Raw genomic sequence first — 17,510 nt, 5'->3', positions numbered from 1 at the left:
TGCCAGGGGGCCTCGAAATCTGCAAGTTTCAGGTGTTAAGATGTATGACAGGTTTCCTTTTCCTGTGTTAGCTGATCTGCCAAAATCTCCCACACAAGGAGAGCCCTTCCTCTTCCCCTCGGGTAACCTGTATAACAAAGTGCTTCTTTGACCAAACAAGGCACCAAGGTCTTACTTCCTACCTCTTTTTTAAAGATTTATTTTTAGTGTATGGGTATTTTGCCTACATGTTTGTTCATATACTATGTGGACAGTACCTGTGGAGGCCCAGAGAGGGATGAACCCTCCAGAACAAGAATTACAGACAGCTGTAAACCACTTTGTGGGTGCTGGAAACTGAACCTGGGTCTTTGCAAGAGCAAGTGCTCTTAACTACTGAGCCATCTTTTTGGCCCTATGAGTTTATTATGCTTTTATCTCCATTTTTCAAAATGCTTTTTGGATTATCTTATAATTTAAAGTTTAAAGAAGTCCGGAGTTTTTATTTTGAGTCTCAAAATAATTGCAGTTACCTTTTATTGTCTCTTGAATTTTGATGAGTTTTGAATGGTTTCTAAAAGAATGTAAATATCTTTTTTGGGGGGGGGTGATTGTATCCATATACATTTTCTCCATTTTTATGTGCCCATAGTGTGGCATATTTATGAATGTTACAAATCAGAAAGCTGGGCATGATAACACACACTTATAGTCCCAGCACTTGTAAAGCTAAGGCATGAGATCATGAAGGAGAGGCCAGTCTAGGCTACACAGTGAGACCCTGTTTCTCAAAACTAAAAGCAAAACAGAAAAAGAAAATAAGAGAATATTTTATTAATGTGATTAAACCATCTTTAAACCATTATTTTAAATTACTCTTGAGATTCACCAAGCTGACTGTCATTTTAAAGTGGGTTACTGGCCTGGGAAGGTGGCTGTATAAAATGCTTGCTGTGTAAACATGTTGCCCTCAGTTTGGGTCCTCAGCACATGTGTAAAACTTGGGTACAGAGGTGTGCGTCTATCCTGGGGCAGAGACTGGTGATCCAGCAGTGGAAGCAGGGAGCCTGCGCTCAGTGGGGAACCTGCCTCAGAAGAACAAGCCGGAGAGCATCCAACCTCTGCTTCTATTATGTACACACAAGTCAATACAGTTAAAAATCAAGGCCAGCCTGCTCTACAGAGCATGTTCGAGGACAGCCAGGGCTACACAGAGAAACCCTGTCTTGCGGGGGCGGGGGGGGGAATCTCATAGACTGTAGCCACAGTTTTGTTTACTAAAAGAAATGTATTTAGTGCTCTGAATTAGCTTTCTGTTGTTGCTAGAGTTTTTAAAATAATGCTGTAAGTAAAGCCATTCAAAAGGGTTTTGTGAATAGACTATCACTTTACAAAGTGCTTTTGGAGATTTCTGGATACTGTTTAGTATATACTACTAATTGGGTTAAATACTGATAGCATTTAAGATCTGATTTTTAAATGAATTCTTTTTAACACAAGTTGTAGTGCATTGACATTTTCATAGGATTCTTAAATTCATTTGTCATGTCTTTTCAGTTGCAGTTTTCATATTCATTAACATGTTGTCCTTGCCATTTACAGCTCAGAATTCTGCAAATGCAGATTTTGCAAACTTTGATGCATTTGGACAGTCTAGTGGTTCGAGTAATTTTGGAGGTTTCCCCACAGCAAGTCACTCTCCTTTTCAGCCCCAAACTACAGGTAGAGCCTCTCCAGCATTGTGCTTAAATGTTTACTTTTAGAAACAAAACTCTCCAAATGTAGTTTTGAAAAACTAAATTCTCTAATGACCTTATTTTACAAAGCTCTGGGGAAACCTGACATCTGTTTCTCTCTACTCTGTGGCCATTGTCTACTGTGCATCCTCTGCCCTCTTTCTCCTGCGCATGGTTCTGCCTTAAAGTCTCCGTCCACTGAGGGTGCAAAGACCAGAACTTCTTAAAGTGATTAAGGCTGATACTATATCTTGGGATAAAGGAAGCTAACTGATGGCTTCGAAAAGAAATAAAGACAAGTCATTTTATGGGGCAGCTAGCTTAAGAAACATTTTAATGTTGTTTAGCCATGTATAAATTATTAATGATCACTTCAAGCAAATATGGAACTAGTTCTGTGCAGGAATGGTTTTCAAACCTTGAAATTCTTTCCATAAAGTGTACTATTTTCAGAAATTCTTTGAACCCTTATTTAGCTTTTTGGCTGACTATTTTTCTTTCAACTTTTAACTCAGTGTATGTGTTGTCTTAAAGGCTTTTCTTTCAATTTTCTTTTCTCCTCCCCACCCTTTAATTTTCATCATTTACATAATTTCTGGCTGTCCAGCATTTAGAGTACTTTCATCTAGCTGCAGTTTTGGTGAATTTACTTCAGCTTTTCCTCTCCAGGCCTTCCACAGTAAGTTCCGTTATCCAGTAGGCATTCGTTAATTTATATGCATTTGTGTTATTTCATGTTTTTTCAGTTATAGCTCATCATCATTTTTAGTGATTAGCCTTCATAAATTCAATTTATTCTCTCTTCTCTTATTAAACTCAGAGTTAAGGATATAATAATTTTTAATGAAAACTAGTTGGTTTAATAATTTGAAGTAATTTTTTTCATAAAAAATCTCATAAATTTATTTTGTTTGCTAGGTATTCATACCAGATCCCTCGCTTTTAACATACATATCTATTTATGTTAGTTTTAGCAGATTTTTCTTCAAAACTTGATTTTTAAAATGCAGACTTGCTGTATTGAGCTGGCAGTCCGTTTGCCTCAGTCTCCTGAGTAAGTTAGATTAAAGGCATATGTTACCAATTCCAGTTTTCTTAGTTTTCATTGAAACAGCCAGAATTTAATTCTTGAAAAAGATTTATCAGTTCGTATTTGGTTTAGAATGTCAAAGAATTGACCTATGAAAGGTCTTTTGCATAGGTAATGATCCATTCTGCCTTAAAAATTCTTGAACTTCACTGTCACCTTAATGTGTATGATACGGTTTTGACAGTTTAGGAAGAAAAGACTAATACCTGTGGAGAGAGAATTCAAGGTACAGAGTGGAATGTACTGCCTGTAATCTTCAGCGAGGACATTGAAAAGTCTTTAGGGTGGGGAAAAGACTTTACAAATGTAGTAGGCAGTGTGCCATGACTGTTAGGAGCCAGAGTTACTGTCATGTACTTCTCATTTTTACACTTTGAAATACATGATAGTAGGACTGAGTTTCACTGATTGAGCAAGCATCAGGCCTGTTGAATATACAATGAATTGCTTTGTAGAATTAAGTAATGGCTTTTTAGGTGAAAAAAGTCAAGTATTTTAAGAATTTTATCATCAGTATAATCTGAAACATTGCCCAGAGTCTGTTGAAGGACCCTGAAAGATGATACTATGTAGCTGGAAGAAATGTCAAGACACTACCGGGGCCTCTCTGCACCCACAAGTTCTGTTGTTTACCCCAGAGTAGATACCATCTTACATATATTGTCAGAGCTTAGGAAAATCAAGTTTCAGAATTCTGCCTAAAAATGGGCAGCTTAGATGCAGGCAGAGTCAACGGCCACACTCTGCCAAGACAGGGTAAGCAAGTCCTCAATAGTTCCTGCCCTGCGAATAAGTCTGGCATAGATATTGGGCCAGAAAGCGGAAGATGAGGCTCCAACGTTATAAAGAGTGTTGGGTGACTGTTCAGGCAGTAAACGGTCTAAGTCAGTTTGTTCATTTTGGAAGCTGCTAACCCGCGCTGCTGGTTCACTCAGAACTTTGTTTTATTTCTTCTCAAGTCTCTGAGGGGCACTGAAGGCCAGATAGTATAGTTTTACAATCAAGCTTAGTTGGTTAGGGGATAAGATCTTTTTAGATCAAGATAAAGAAGTTAAGCTATTAGAGTTGAGATAGGATAAGTATTGAATTTCATTCAGAAATTTAGACTCAACAGGACAGAAAAGACGTTTACTTCAAGCGGGACAAATACAAACAGCCAAACCACTATGAATGTAACATTTATCGAACTCACTACTGTCACATGGTTCTCCCTGCTGTATGTAGCTTCTTTTATACATGTGTAATAAAAGTATTTTAAAAAAAGAAAATCAAGTTTCATATCTTATAAAAGTCATGTGTAGATGGCTGTCCTTTAGCAGTCACTGATTTGTAGAAATATATACAATTATGAGTGTACATATAGGACAGCTATCTCAGGCAGAAGTGATCAAATAATCTACCAGTGAATATTGAGGGAAGCCTAGAAATTTCATGTTTCGTTTATTCTGTTACAGGTGGAAGTGCTGGATCAGTAAATGCTAATTTTGCTCATTTTGATAACTTCCCCAAATCCTCCAGTGCTGATTTTGGAAGCTTCAGTACATCCCAGAGTCACCAGACAGCATCAACTGTTAGTAAAGTTTCAACAAACAAAGCTGGTTTACAGACAGCAGACAAATATGCGGCACTTGCTAATTTAGACAATATCTTCAGTGCTGGGCAAGGTATCAGTGTGCAAACAAAACAGATACTAATTTGTCTAAGTTACATATGGTTTTTCTTGTATAGAAATTATGTGCACATAAAATGTTTCGAGTAAAGGGTTCTTGATATTTTTGCACGTAAAATATCAACTATAGAACTGAAGACCTAGAAATTAATTTATATACAATTTTGAAAAAAGTAGTTGAAAATAATTGTATTTTTGTCTTTAAACACATGCTATACTAGTCTGTGACTACAAAGGCCAAAAATTTTCATGTATAGAGCTGACTAAAGTGCTATTTTATCATTTTAGTCATATATTCACTTTGAACTTTATTAACATTTCTGTATTTTGACCCATTATTTTTCAAATCTATTTTGTAATGAGTTTTGGCTTTTAGTATTTTCCCTGTGATGATATATAGCTCAGTGGAGAACGGTGGGAGTGTGTTCTACCCTGGAATCTGCATCCTGACCTCTAGCATTGTTTTTCCCATCTCCAAAGTGAGAGATCCTAGAACTGAGTTACTGGACTGAGATTTTGTGAACTGTTTGTGTAAGGCATTTAGAGCCATGCCTCACCCTTATTGAACATTTCCTGTTAGAATTATGTCTAACTCTTTTTCAATGGAAAACCCTTGAAACAGCAGTACTATTAATAAAGTGTGTACATTAGGTCTCTCATATAAATTTATGTGTTTATTTGAATGAAACCATCAGTGTTAGAGTACTTTGAATCCTGTCCATTTAAAGTTTAGGTCAAATCAGTCTTGGGTTTAACTGTGTTTCATGGCAAATATGGTTGATAAACTGACACTATAATATTAAAGTTTTTGTGTAACTTTTTTGTTTGTTTGCCTCTAGGAGGTGATCAAGGGAGTGGTTTTGGGACCACGGGTAAAGCTCCTGTTGGTTCTGTGGTTTCAGTTCCCAGTCACCCAAGTGCATCTTCAGACAAGTATGCAGCTCTGGCAGAGTTAGACAGCGTGTTCAGTTCTGCGGCCACCTCCAGCAATGCATACACATCCACAAGTAATGCTAGCAGGTATCCTTGTCTCCTGTCTGTTACCTTCTGGTTTTTTTTCATGTCTGAATAGCGGAGTTAAAAGCAACTTCTCGTCGATTTGCAATTTAAAAATAATTGATTAGGGCTGGACGTAGTGGTGCATGTCTTTAATCCCAGCTCTTGGGAGGCAGAGATAGGCAGATCATTGTGAGTTCAAGGCCAACCTGGTCTACAAAATGAGTCTCAAAAAACAAACAAAAAGAAAAGAAAGAAGAAAAAGAATAGTTCTTAAGTCTGAGGAACTTGAGTGTAATTTGTTATTTAAAATATAATTCTTAAGTATTTGCCATAGTTCTTTTATCAAATTTTGGAAATCTTACTCCTTTTCATTCTTATGGATGTTAACTGTACTTCAAAGAACATACATTACATTTTTAGGTGGACAATTACATATGGATTGTACTCAGCAGATAATTTGTTTAGCAGTCAAATTGCATGTGTCAGGGCAGGTTTTAGTTATAAAAACTAAACAGGAAAAGGACCGTGTTTGTAGTCTTCTTAGCTTTTAGTTTGTTTGCACCACACTCTACTGCCATTGTCTGTTCTCTAGCTCCTCACTGTCTGTGTCCTTAAAACATTAGTCTTGTGTTAAATAAAGTTGGTTGTGACCTCATGTCTCTCCAGAGTGCTTACAGGCATGTGATACCAAACCTGAAAGAGCATTAGACCTTAACAACCATTTTACACTTAACTTCTGTAGATTATATTTGTTGTATTAATATTTAGTTTATTCCTCTGATGCCTCTTCTAGAGTGAAATTCTAACTACTTGAGATTGGAAAAATTGAATATAAATAATAAAATTTGACATTATTTTGGTGTGCTGCACTAATATTTTAAGGCTTTATATTTTAAGGCCTGGAAACCTAGATGAATTCCATGTGATAAGTGGATTACTGACATTACTTTATGATACATTAGTTGTTTACAGGTGTGATCTGTGAAATGTTTGAGTTACCCAAGACCCTTTCACAGGTCAGATCTCTTTTTCATAATAATTCTGAGATGCTAATTTAATTTTTTCAGTGATTGACATTTGTATTGGTGGTATACAAAACAAAATAAGACAGGAAAACCTTGCTGGAATCCTAAGCAGAACTAAGATAGTGTCATCAGATTGTATCAGAGTAGACCTTGTGTTTCTGTGCAACACACTTTGATTTACAGAAAGAAAAAGTGTGGTCTCCTTTTGTGGCCTGGATTAGTGTCTTAGAGTTTCCATTGCTGAGAAGAGACACCAAGACTGTAGCAACTCTCGTAAAAGAAAGCATTTATTTGGGACTGGCCTACAGTTTCAGAGGGTTAGTTCATGGTCGCCAAGGCTAAGAGCATGGCAGCACACAGCGGACATGGTGCTGGAAGAATGAGTTGAATGTTGTCCTGTTTTGGGTTTTTTGTTTGTTTGTTTTTTAGGTTTTTTTTGAGACAAGGTTTCTCTGTGTAACAGCCCTGGCTATCTCGACTTTCTTTGTAGACCAGGCTGGCCTTGAACTAACAGAGATCCACCTGCCTCTGCCTCCCAAGTGCTGGGATTAAAGGCATGGGCCACCACGTCTGGCTCAAGTTATACTTCTTGATCTGAAGGCAGCAGGAGACTGTGTGACATACTGGGAGTAGCTTGATCAGATGAGACCTCAAAGCCTGCCCCCATGGTGACACACTTCCTCCAGTAAGGCCACACCTCCTAATAGTGCTCCTCCCTATGGACCAAGTACTCAAACACATGAGTTTATTGGGGCTGTACCTATTCAAACTGCCACAACTAGTGTTGGACTCACTCTGAACTCATCCTCTCATTGCGTATGCCACTATTTCCCTCTTTATCTTAGCAATAGTGTTGATTAGTTTTTGTAACTAATATTCTTGGTTAAAATAACATTTTCAACTTTATTGAGTGTTTTCTATGAAATGTGTCTTCTGCGTGTTATCTATCAAGTAGTTTAGATGCTTAGTGAAACATGGTCTTCTTAAAAGAAATGTATGGTTGTTGCGTTTTGGGACAAACCAGCTACTCTTTTTATGGTGGTTTAGATTTGGGTATTTGCAGACATTTTTTACAAGAAATATAACCACTGTCAAGACTCCTCCTCATGCCAGGGGTAGAACTCAGGTGGAAGTGCTTGCCCAGCATGCCTGAAGCTTCTGGATTGGATCCCAGTACCATAAGTGGGCAGAGGGCATGCCTTTATTACCAGCACCTGGAGGTAGAGCACGCCCTGCATAACAGAGCTTAGGCTCACCTGTGCTGTGTGAAACCTTGTCTAAAAAAGGAAGCAAACCTTGCTGTAATTGATGCTTTCAAGCAAATGTTAGAATTTTGAGAACTTTGTGCATTTTACCATAAACTTGATAGCTTTCCAATACTCTGATGAGATGGTTCATGATATAAATGAAAGAGATTTTTAAATTTTGTGTATGAAATATGTCAGGATTTGGGAGATTGACCCAGCTCATTGAATAAGTATTTTCATTTTGTTAAATAACCAACACGATAGAAATTTTCTCAGGTAGTCATTGAAAATCATTGAAACTTGGACTTCTTGAAGTGGAAAAAGCTCATTAGTAGGTTTGACGTTCTCCATTTCAGCTAAACTTTAGGAAATTGCCAGTTTTGGTATCATATCAATGAAAATGAAGCACTCTTATTTGTTCAGTATGTATATAAGGCCATATGTTCATCATACACTGCAAACAGATGGTAATACATACATTGTTTTCTGTTTAGTCAGCCATTATGTGGATTAGTAGTAATATAAAATAAAACTTACGTTCTATTTACTTTGAAAATACAATTATTATTAAAGTGCTTATGCTGTCATGTAATGGAATCCAATCTTAGTACATATTTTTTTAATTCTGAATTTCTGTATACTACTTATTGATAAAGATAACATATCTAAACAACTTATTACTGGAATTTCAGTAATTTTTATAATGTAAGCTCATCTTGATTACTGTTGAACTACAGTAATGTATAGAATGGTTGATTTTTTTTTTTTTTTTCTTTTTTTAATGTGCTTGCACATTGTAGGTAGATGGTCTTGTCTCTGTTAAATACTGACTTGGTATTCTCTCCAGCAGCGTCTTTGGAACAGTGCCTGTGGGTGCTTCTGCTCAGACACAACCGGCTTCAAGTGGGCCTGCTCCATTTGGGGGTATGTGCTGTTTATAGAGGACCTGAATATGTTGTAGGACATTCTTTTTAGGGGTGCTGGAAGACAGTAAGAGCAATGTTTTATTATCAAAAGGGTCACATTTCTGTCTTCAAAAATACAGTGAAGAAAATTTTAAATCTTGAATATAAAATTTTAGGATTTTATAGCATATTTTATACTTCTTTAAAAGCTACGCCTTCTACGAATCCATTTGTTGCTGCTACTGGTCCTTCTGCGGCATCGTCTACAAATCCATTTCAGACCAATGCCAGAGGAGCAACAGGTAAGAAGAAAAGACAGGTTGAGGAGTTACAACCTCTGGGGGAAAAGAACTTATTATAAAGCACCTAAACATGAGGCCTCCTTCTTAGCAAACAATAGTGTAAGAGAAAGGTAGATGACTGTTCAGAAACAGACACTAGCTGGGTGTGCTTATGTGTGCCTCTCGTCCCAGTGCTTAGAAGGCTGAGGCAGGAGGATGATGACTATGAGGCCAGCTTGAGCCACATAGAAAGACCTTGTTTTAAAGACAAAACAAAACAAAGAAAAAACTGAAAAGACAAATGCTACTGAAAATGGTTACAAGGACTTGAGAAATTATCTTTCAACCCTCCTTGCTGAAAGTTTGGTTTTTCAGGTGTGGAAACTCAAATATGGGCAGAACTTGATTGATAGTAGTAGCTTGGCTTATTTGGTGCCAAAATGACTGTCATTCAATATTAACAAAACAATTTATGAAAAGTCCTATGAGATTATATCAGATGTATGAAAATATAATAATACTTTTTAATTATATATGTAATTATATAGAGATAATTCTAATTAAATATCTCCAGTGCCTCTTTTTCAGGGTTCCTATTTTTTGTTTCTTTTTGTGAGAACTGATTATCAAACCCTGGGTCCTCCTGCATCCTAGGCTTGCACTCTGCCGTCTAAACCATTTCCCCATTCATTTTTGAGTTCAATACTTGAATATTGTATCATTCACTACTTCCTTTTTTATTAATCTTTTTATCGTCCCACCATTTTTTTCTCTACTTGTTTCACATACAAGGAAGTCACATCATTCTCATTGTCTTTCTTCCAGTTTTGTCTGCCATTGCCCAGCTAGCATGGCATATCAGAAGCTACATGTGGTCTAACAACCCTCCAGTCAGTCTAGACTCTGTAAGTTTTGTTTCTTTGTAGTTCAGCGTAATGTTGGAACCAGAGCTTCAACTCCAATTATAGCAAGTGTTGATATGGAATTTAGAGTATATCGTTATAGGCTGGGCTGTGGTGCCACATCTCAGTACTTGTGAGGCAGAGGCAGGAAGGTGAGGCCAGCCTGGTCTACAGATGAGTTCCAGGACAGCCAAAGCTATTCAGAAAAATTGTGTTTTGAAACACCTCCCCTAAACTTCCATCCTCTCAAATTATATCGTTATAGTATACCTAAGTCATTAGGAGTCAGTGCTTATGATAATTGTCTTTTTGTTGGCAAGACTAAGAATTAAGACAGTAGGGCTTCTATGGGGGTATTTGTCTGTGAACCAACCTTGAGAGGCACACGTGGGTCAGAAGTCTAAATTACTATGGGAGCTTCTACTGACACCAAAGTCTGAATAAGAAGTCTGTCTATCTGATAGGATTGGGAGGAGGGGTTTCTCTGTCTAGTCCTGGCTGTCCTGGACTCACTTTGTAGACCAAGCTGGCCTCAGACTTACAGAGATCTGCCTGCCTCTATCTCCAGAGTTCTGGAATTAAAGGCGTGCACTATCATGCCTGGCTCAGATTGATTAATTAATTAATTTAATTAATTAATTAATTAATTAATTAATTAATTTTTAAGGTTTGTTTTGGGGCTGGGGAGGTGGCCAGGTGGGTAAAAGTGCTTCTTGCTGATCTCTCACTGGAGACCACATGATGGAAAGAGAACTAACTGTCCTAATGTGTGCCTGCTGTGTTAAAATTGGTGCTCCAGTGTATAGAGATAACCAAAGAAGAGAAGCTTGAATTAGACCTTGCCTCAGAGTGTACTAACTTATTAGCTCATCTCTGTGGTGTAAGCAGTGCTCCCTAGGTGGCCAGGCTGTTGGAGGTCAGAGCCTGTAAGTCATCCTGTGTGTTTGTGTTCTACTGTGTACATCAGAGTTAGGGGGTCCCCCACTACCCTTTTTATTTTTTGCTGCTTTTGAGTATGAAAGTATTTTAAGCAGTAAGATTATGTGTAGAATATACTATATGTACAATATACAGCTGATATAAGCAATATTTAATAAAGTTTATCAAAAAGGAAATACCATGTGCACATTTTTATTTCAAATTAATTTTTTGTTTGCTTTACTGTTGGTGGTTTTTTGTTTGAGATAAGATTTCACCGTGGAGACTTGACTGTCCTGTAACTTGATATATACATCAGGCTGTCCTTAAACTCACAGAAATCTGCCTGCCTCTGCTGAGTGCTGGGATTAAAGGTGTGTGCCTCCGTGCCTGGCCTGCTTCGGCCTTCTAAATGCTGGGATTAAAGGCATGTGCCACTACACCTGGCTATTTTTAAGTAAATTTTGCATTGTAAGATGTTTTGAATATATCACATTGGATTTTTTTCTTCTAGATTATTATTGAATTGACTAAGTTGAAGCAAATGTTGGAACTGCAGCACTACGCTAGTTTGACAGATACGTGGTCCTTAGGAGTTTCTAGTCCTCTACAGCAATTGGACTCCTCGGGGCCTCTTCCCTTCTTCAGATAGCTTTGAGAAAACCGGATGACTATTCTGTGCTCTTGAAAATTAAAAGATAAAAATCAACCTAGCTCTGTTTGAGACTTAATTACAGTGGTGGTTAATACTGGTTAATTGTCACTGTTGACTGAGAAATTTTAAAATAGTTTTACTATAGAGAAACTGAGGTGGGGTGGGGGACCTGTGAATGGCTGTAGCCCTTGTGTGGAGGTCAGAAAACTGCTCCTGTGATCTGCTCTGTTGTGGGATCTAGGGACTGAGCCCAGGCTTCAGGCTTCTGCAGCTAGCATATTTATCGGCTGAGCCATATTGCAGCTTTGAGAAGTTTTTACATCAGTATTCACTGGGGCGTAGGGGAACTAGTGGGACAGCAGTTTAACAGGGTTCCTGCTGCAAGACTAATTAAAGCCTTTGGATTTCTAAGAAGAGAGTTAAAGGCATTGACCAAAACATTTTAAACCTTTAAAAACTAAGTGTGTGTGCACGCACTTTAGTCATGTTTTACATATTTGGAATTACATATGAAATTTAGAATATATCATTATAGGCTGGGCTGTGGTGCCAGATGGCTTTAATCTCAGTACTTGCGAGGCAGAGGCACACATGGGTATGCTCATAAAGTGAGAGGCAACAGTGGGCGTCATCCTCAGGCATGCCACCTACCTCCTTTGAGGCAAAGTCTCTCCTAGACCAGTCAGGCAATGCTAGCCGACCTGTGAGCCATAGGGATTCTTGTATCTCTGCTTACCCAGTCTGAGATCACAGGCCTTGCCACCGTCTCTATGTTTCCACTTGGACTTTAGCACTAGATTTTAGCCAAAAGGCAGAGAAGTGATTACATGGGTTCTGAGTATTGAACTCAGAACTTTGCGACTTGAACTATTCCTCCAGCCCCGCTTTTAATATTTTGCTGAATTTAGAGCACAGCATAAAATCTGTTTAAATTGGCAAGAGAAATACTTTTTGCTTTCCATCTGGTACATTAACTCAATGTTACATTTAATTTTTATAGCAGCTTTAGTAGGTATAGCAGCTTTATGAAGTACATAGGTCCTGTTATTTCTCTATTCTTCCATCTTCCCCTTTGCACTGAGGAAACTGAAGCTTAGTTTAGTTTTTAAAAAAATCATAGAGGTAGTACTTCGCAGAACCAAGATTCATTTTTCTCTTCTATCACCCTGTGCCTCAGATTTGTGGTAATCTAAAAAGTATTCTAGTCTAAAACGCATAGAAATATATTTTAGAAATAACCCTAATCCAAACTGTTAAATGACACTGGAACAGAGTTTTAGAATTAGTAGGCCAAGTCTCTTTTCTGTTAGTTACATATCTGCATGTAGCTCTGTCCCCAGCACTCCAGCTGAGGTGTACCCAGGATGCATTTCTCTAGTCTGTTGGTCATGATGCTTTTAAGTAAACTAAAGGTACTGCATTCACTTGCTAATTTTGTATGTTTGATGATTTTCCTCTGCATAATACTTCACTCATTTAAGTTATTTTTAGATAGGTCTATTTAATGTCTTGAGTTGTAAAGAAAACATTCTGGTATTATTCAGGTGCTCTGTTCAAGACTTGGAATTTCAGTTGGTAAAGAAACATTTTTGGATGTGTCTCATTATGCTTACAGTCTGTCTGCTTCTCTCTGCTCCCCCCGCGCCCCACCACCCTTCCTTCCTCCCTCTCTTCCTCTCTCTCCTTCCCTCTCTCCATCTCTCCCCCTCTCCCCTTCCCTCCCTCCCTCCCTCCCTCTCTCTCTCTCCCCCCCTCCCTCCCTCCCTCCCTCCCTCCCTCCCTCCCTCCCTCCCTCCCTGCCTCTCTTCCTTTCTCCTTCTCTCCCTCCCTCCCCACATCAGGTTTCATGTAGTCCAGGCTGGCCCTGAGTTTACTTTGCAGCTGAGACTGTCCTTGAACAACTCATCTTCCTGCCTCCACATCTAAACCATTTATCAGGATTTCAAGTGTATACCCCCAAGCCTGGCTTTTACTGTACTATTCTTAGGGCTAAATATCTTCACATGATAAAACAAAGCTAAGATTACTTTTGTATTGAGACATAGAGTCTCACTCTCAAGGTGTGGTTGGTGTGGAATTCCCTATGTATATAAGGCTGGCCTTAAGTTCACTAAGATAATCCCCCTCCCCATGTTGGAATTAAAAGTATGAACTGCCATGCCCAGCCAAGAAGGACTTTTATCAGTGTTTTGTTTGTTTGTTTTTTTCACTTGGTATTTATTATTCTAAACTGTTTAAAATGACATATTATAATGTCATGAATTTAATTGAAACAAGAGGTCTCAATTTTTTGGGTGTGTTTCTATTGTGTATTCCTATGACACCCAGGGGGCAACAATGTGTTCTAATTCTCAAGAACTTTAATGAAACCAGTTAACTTTTACTTTAATAATATGTACATAACTTAATTGACCTTGGTCTCTTTATGGCTTCCCATAAGGCCTTTCTGGAGCAATGCATTCTCAAGTGTTCCCTCACGCTCATTTTGGTAGGTGGCCACAACTAGATATGTGTGGCAGTTTGTCTAGCTGCTTGTGGAAGCTTCTGCTGGTGTTCTGGATCCTTGCATGTGGAATTAAGTCATTTCCATGTTTTAATATGGAGTGGGCATGGATGTGTGGCATCAAGGTCATGTTGTATTTAAAGTAACATGGAAATCCTATGTAATGATTTATGTATTAATACTGAAAAGTATTATTGCTTACCTCCATGGTCACAGTAGAGTGTCAGTAGCTATTTTGGTTACTTTTCTATGTTTAAGTTCATAATTCTTTGAGTGATGCCTTTTTGATATACCAACTCATTTCCCTGCTTTATCTCATGGACTTTGGTTTTGCTTAACTGTCGAAGCTTTGCACTGAGTGCTTTAACAGTGACTTGTCAGTTGCATTAGTGCATTTTGTCTGCAGTGAAACCCTCCTGTCTCCCCTGCAACATGCTCAGACTTTTCTTTCATTCACTTGCTTCTTAATAGCCTGCTCTTTCTTTCTATCTTTCTTTCTTTTTTCTTTTCTTCTTTTCTTTTCTTTTATCCAGTCTTCATTAATAGTAAAGAAACTAAAACAAAACAAAAACAAAAGACCAACAACAACTTTCTATAGTCTATAATTAGGTCTCAAGCAAATTTGCATTGTCATAAATATTAGGATTCCTGTGGGTAACATATGTAACCCTTTTAGTTTGTTCTTAGGTTAAAAAATTTATGGAGTACTTTTAATATTTAATTTCTTTGCCTTGAATCAGTCATCAGTTTGGTAAATTTTTTTGAAATCAAGAAATTTAACAAATTGATAGGCTTTTAACAGTGTTTCCCTGCATCCTTAGGTACTGTGCAGTTAAGGCAACATTACTATCACTACTTCACTAGTCCCTTCCTGTAACAAGCCTGTCATCAAAGGAGCTGCTTTAAGTATCTCCTACCAGCAACTCACAGCATTCACAATTACACATCTCTAAAGTGAGACTGTGTTCATAAATATGGGCATTCATGTAAATAGGGGTGAGGTAGGCACATCACATAGGCACAGGTGGTTCCCACAAAGATTACCGGTTGGGGCTCTACCCATCAAGCACAGTAAGCCAAGGAGAATCTAGTGACACTGGACACGGGATCTATGGACCTGATGGTCTTCGTCTCTTCTAAAATGCCCTTTGGACTTCTCTTCTAATCCTTGTGACTTTATGTCAACCTCTGTAGTTCAGTAGTTCCAGGTGTCCTCCCTTCTCTTGCAGAGTTGTAAAATGGGGTTATAGACATATGTGTTTATATATGTGAGTGCATATATAAATATATTTATGTGTCTGTATATGTTGTGTATATATGCATATATATATACATACATATAATTAGTTAATAGGAACTTAGTGTGCTCTTATATTTGCATTAATGCTTTAAATAGAAATTCTTTGTCTTTGGCTATAGTTACAAAACTATAGTTTTGAATATACTGCCTTTCATCTTAGTTTGCCTATAAATTCTATAATTTTTAGTGAGCTCTTTTGATGAGGTCTTAAAATTTTTCTTCAGAAAAATGAACCTTAAATGATACCAGATACTTAATCATTACAGTTTGGTGGTTATTGTTTTTTAATTGGATATAGGAAAACATCCTTAAACCCAGGACATACACTGCTATGTACAGCACCGTCTGGCTGGCTTCTTACAGAAGGCTGTTGTTTGACTTTATGTAGTTGCTTAGGGAAGTTTTCTTAGTGATTTCAAATATGGCCTCTAGTAGTTTCTCTCTGGACATTTCATTTCAGAGCAAACTTCCCAGGTTATATCACACTGGCAGTAAACAGTGCTGAATGTACTGACTGCTAGGATTTGGGAGTTTCGAGTACTCTTAGTGTTTTCAAGGTAAGTACATGTATTCCACAGTGTTGACTATTCTGAGTGTCTCTGACCAACCCTTCTTTTCTTCTATCAGCGGCAACCTTTGGCACTGCATCCATGAGTATGCCAGCAGGATTTGGCACTCCTGCCCAATACAGTCTCCCCACCAGCTTTAGTGGCAGTTTCCAGCAGCCTGCCTTCCCAGCCCAAGCAGCTTTCCCACAGCAGACAGCTTTTTCTCAACAGCCCAATGGTAAGCTCAGACATTTGGCTAGCTGTATGACTTTAGTACCCTTTACATAGTGTGATGCTAAGTGCTTGAGACAAAGATTATCTTAAGATTTCTGTTCTCTTATGTGCTAAGAGTTGACTGCACCAGAAGAGAGCCTTTGGCATTTGGGCCTTAAGAAGATTGTGGTTTTATAAATTGCCTTGACCATATGTTAGAAGACATCAGTAGGTAAAATTCTTCTCAGAATTGCCCACATCTGTCTTATAAGTCCATCCGTGTGTTCTCAAATGTATAGTCCTATAGGTCTAGAGTGTTAGTTTTGGTCTTTTTTTTTTCATGACAAGTGGTTGCTTGTCTAGCACTTTGGTGTAGGCATGTATGCTTTGATCAGTACTTTAAACAGGTGACCGTGCTGCACTTGCAGCTTGTTTATAACAGGCTAGACGATTCACATTGCCTTTCTCTTTACCTAATTTCTTACTTGCTGAAGTTTGAAATCCATACATTTCAGGAATGTTCGTGAAGCTCATACATTCAGTAGTTAGGAAGTCCAGCCCATGGATTAGTCCTAAATGATGACATGTTTCATGAGAAATACTGTGGTATTGTGTAGAATCCATTGTATTGTCCACCTTGACCCCTCTCAAATAGTCACATAGTCATCAGTTAAATCCTTGAAGGTCAGTGACCTATGCTGAGTGGAGGTAGATTATTTCAGAGCTCTGAGGCCCTTAATTCATGCCGTAGGAAGTTTGTATCTGGTGTCTGAGAAGATGGGAGTGCTAATGTTCTAAGCTTTTTTTTTTTTTTTTGCCACCTGGTACGAATCCTTATGAAACATCTAAGAATGAGATCGGCTCTTGTTGGCAGTATAGTATATAACTAACTAACTCTCTCTCTCCCCCCCCCCTTTCCCTCTCTCTCTCCCCCTCTTTCCCTCTCTCTTTCTCCCCCTTTCCCTCTCCCCCCCCCCTCCACCCCAATCTCTCTGTCTCTCCAAGGTGCAGGTTTTGCCACATTTGGACAGACAAAACCAGTGGTAACCCCTTTTGGTCAAGTTGCAGCTGCTGGAGTGTCTAGTAATCCTTTTATGGTGAGTGAATTTTAGAACTTTACAAATAAGAGTTGTCTTATTTTTAAACTAGGGAAAACTGTATGTGACTATAACTATTCCTGCATACAGCTTAGTGTTCTGTTAATATGTTATAGATTATACATAGCACTTGTAAGACCTTTCAGAAGTTAGCTATAAATAAGAGTGCTGATAACAGATTAGCTATTTTATAATGTGAAATGGATGCACTCTTGTCAAAATTATATTTAAGAAGAAGCCATTGGAGTTAGGGAAGAGGAGGCTTAAGAATGAGGCTTTTTATTTCAACTGACAAGTAGCTCTAAGTGCTAGGTTACCTTTTAGGCAGTGTCAGAGACTGTATAAACGCATGTAACTGAAAGCACTGTACAGTCTGTACCAAGTACTAAGTAGTTTTGTAATCAGCTGAAAACAACAATGATGAATGACATTGATAAAAAATT

At 38.2% G+C, this 17,510-nt stretch overlaps 1 protein-coding gene across 16 annotated transcripts in view; it reads left to right on the top strand.

The window, feature by feature from the left end:
- Nucleotides 1–17,510, top strand: part of Agfg1 (ArfGAP with FG repeats 1) — a 45,275-nt gene that overhangs the window by 26,982 nt on the left and 783 nt on the right. Inside the window, exons 6-14 of one of the 16 annotated variants that reach the window (XM_051153962.1) lie at nt 1,582–1,701; nt 2,323–2,394; nt 4,260–4,469; nt 5,377–5,494; nt 8,596–8,669; nt 8,860–8,952; nt 13,847–13,894; nt 15,837–15,995; nt 16,976–17,067. In XM_051153962.1, coding sequence (XP_051009919.1) covers nt 1,582–1,701; nt 2,323–2,394; nt 4,260–4,469; nt 5,377–5,494; nt 8,596–8,669; nt 8,860–8,952; nt 13,847–13,894; nt 15,837–15,995; nt 16,976–17,067 — 986 coding nt within the window. Of the gene's footprint in view, nt 1–1,581; nt 1,702–2,322; nt 2,395–4,259; nt 4,470–5,313; nt 5,495–8,592; nt 8,670–8,859; nt 8,953–13,846; nt 13,895–15,836; nt 15,996–16,975; nt 17,068–17,510 lie in introns of all 16 variants that reach the window. The other 15 variants (XM_051153961.1, XM_051153956.1, XM_051153957.1 and 12 more) reach the window with 15 other exon arrangements.

Source organism: Acomys russatus, chromosome 12, assembly GCF_903995435.1.
Source record: "Acomys russatus chromosome 12, mAcoRus1.1, whole genome shotgun sequence".
NCBI classification, from domain to species: Eukaryota; Metazoa; Chordata; class Mammalia; order Rodentia; family Muridae; genus Acomys; species Acomys russatus.
This window is presented reverse-complemented; position numbering and strand designations above follow the sequence as displayed.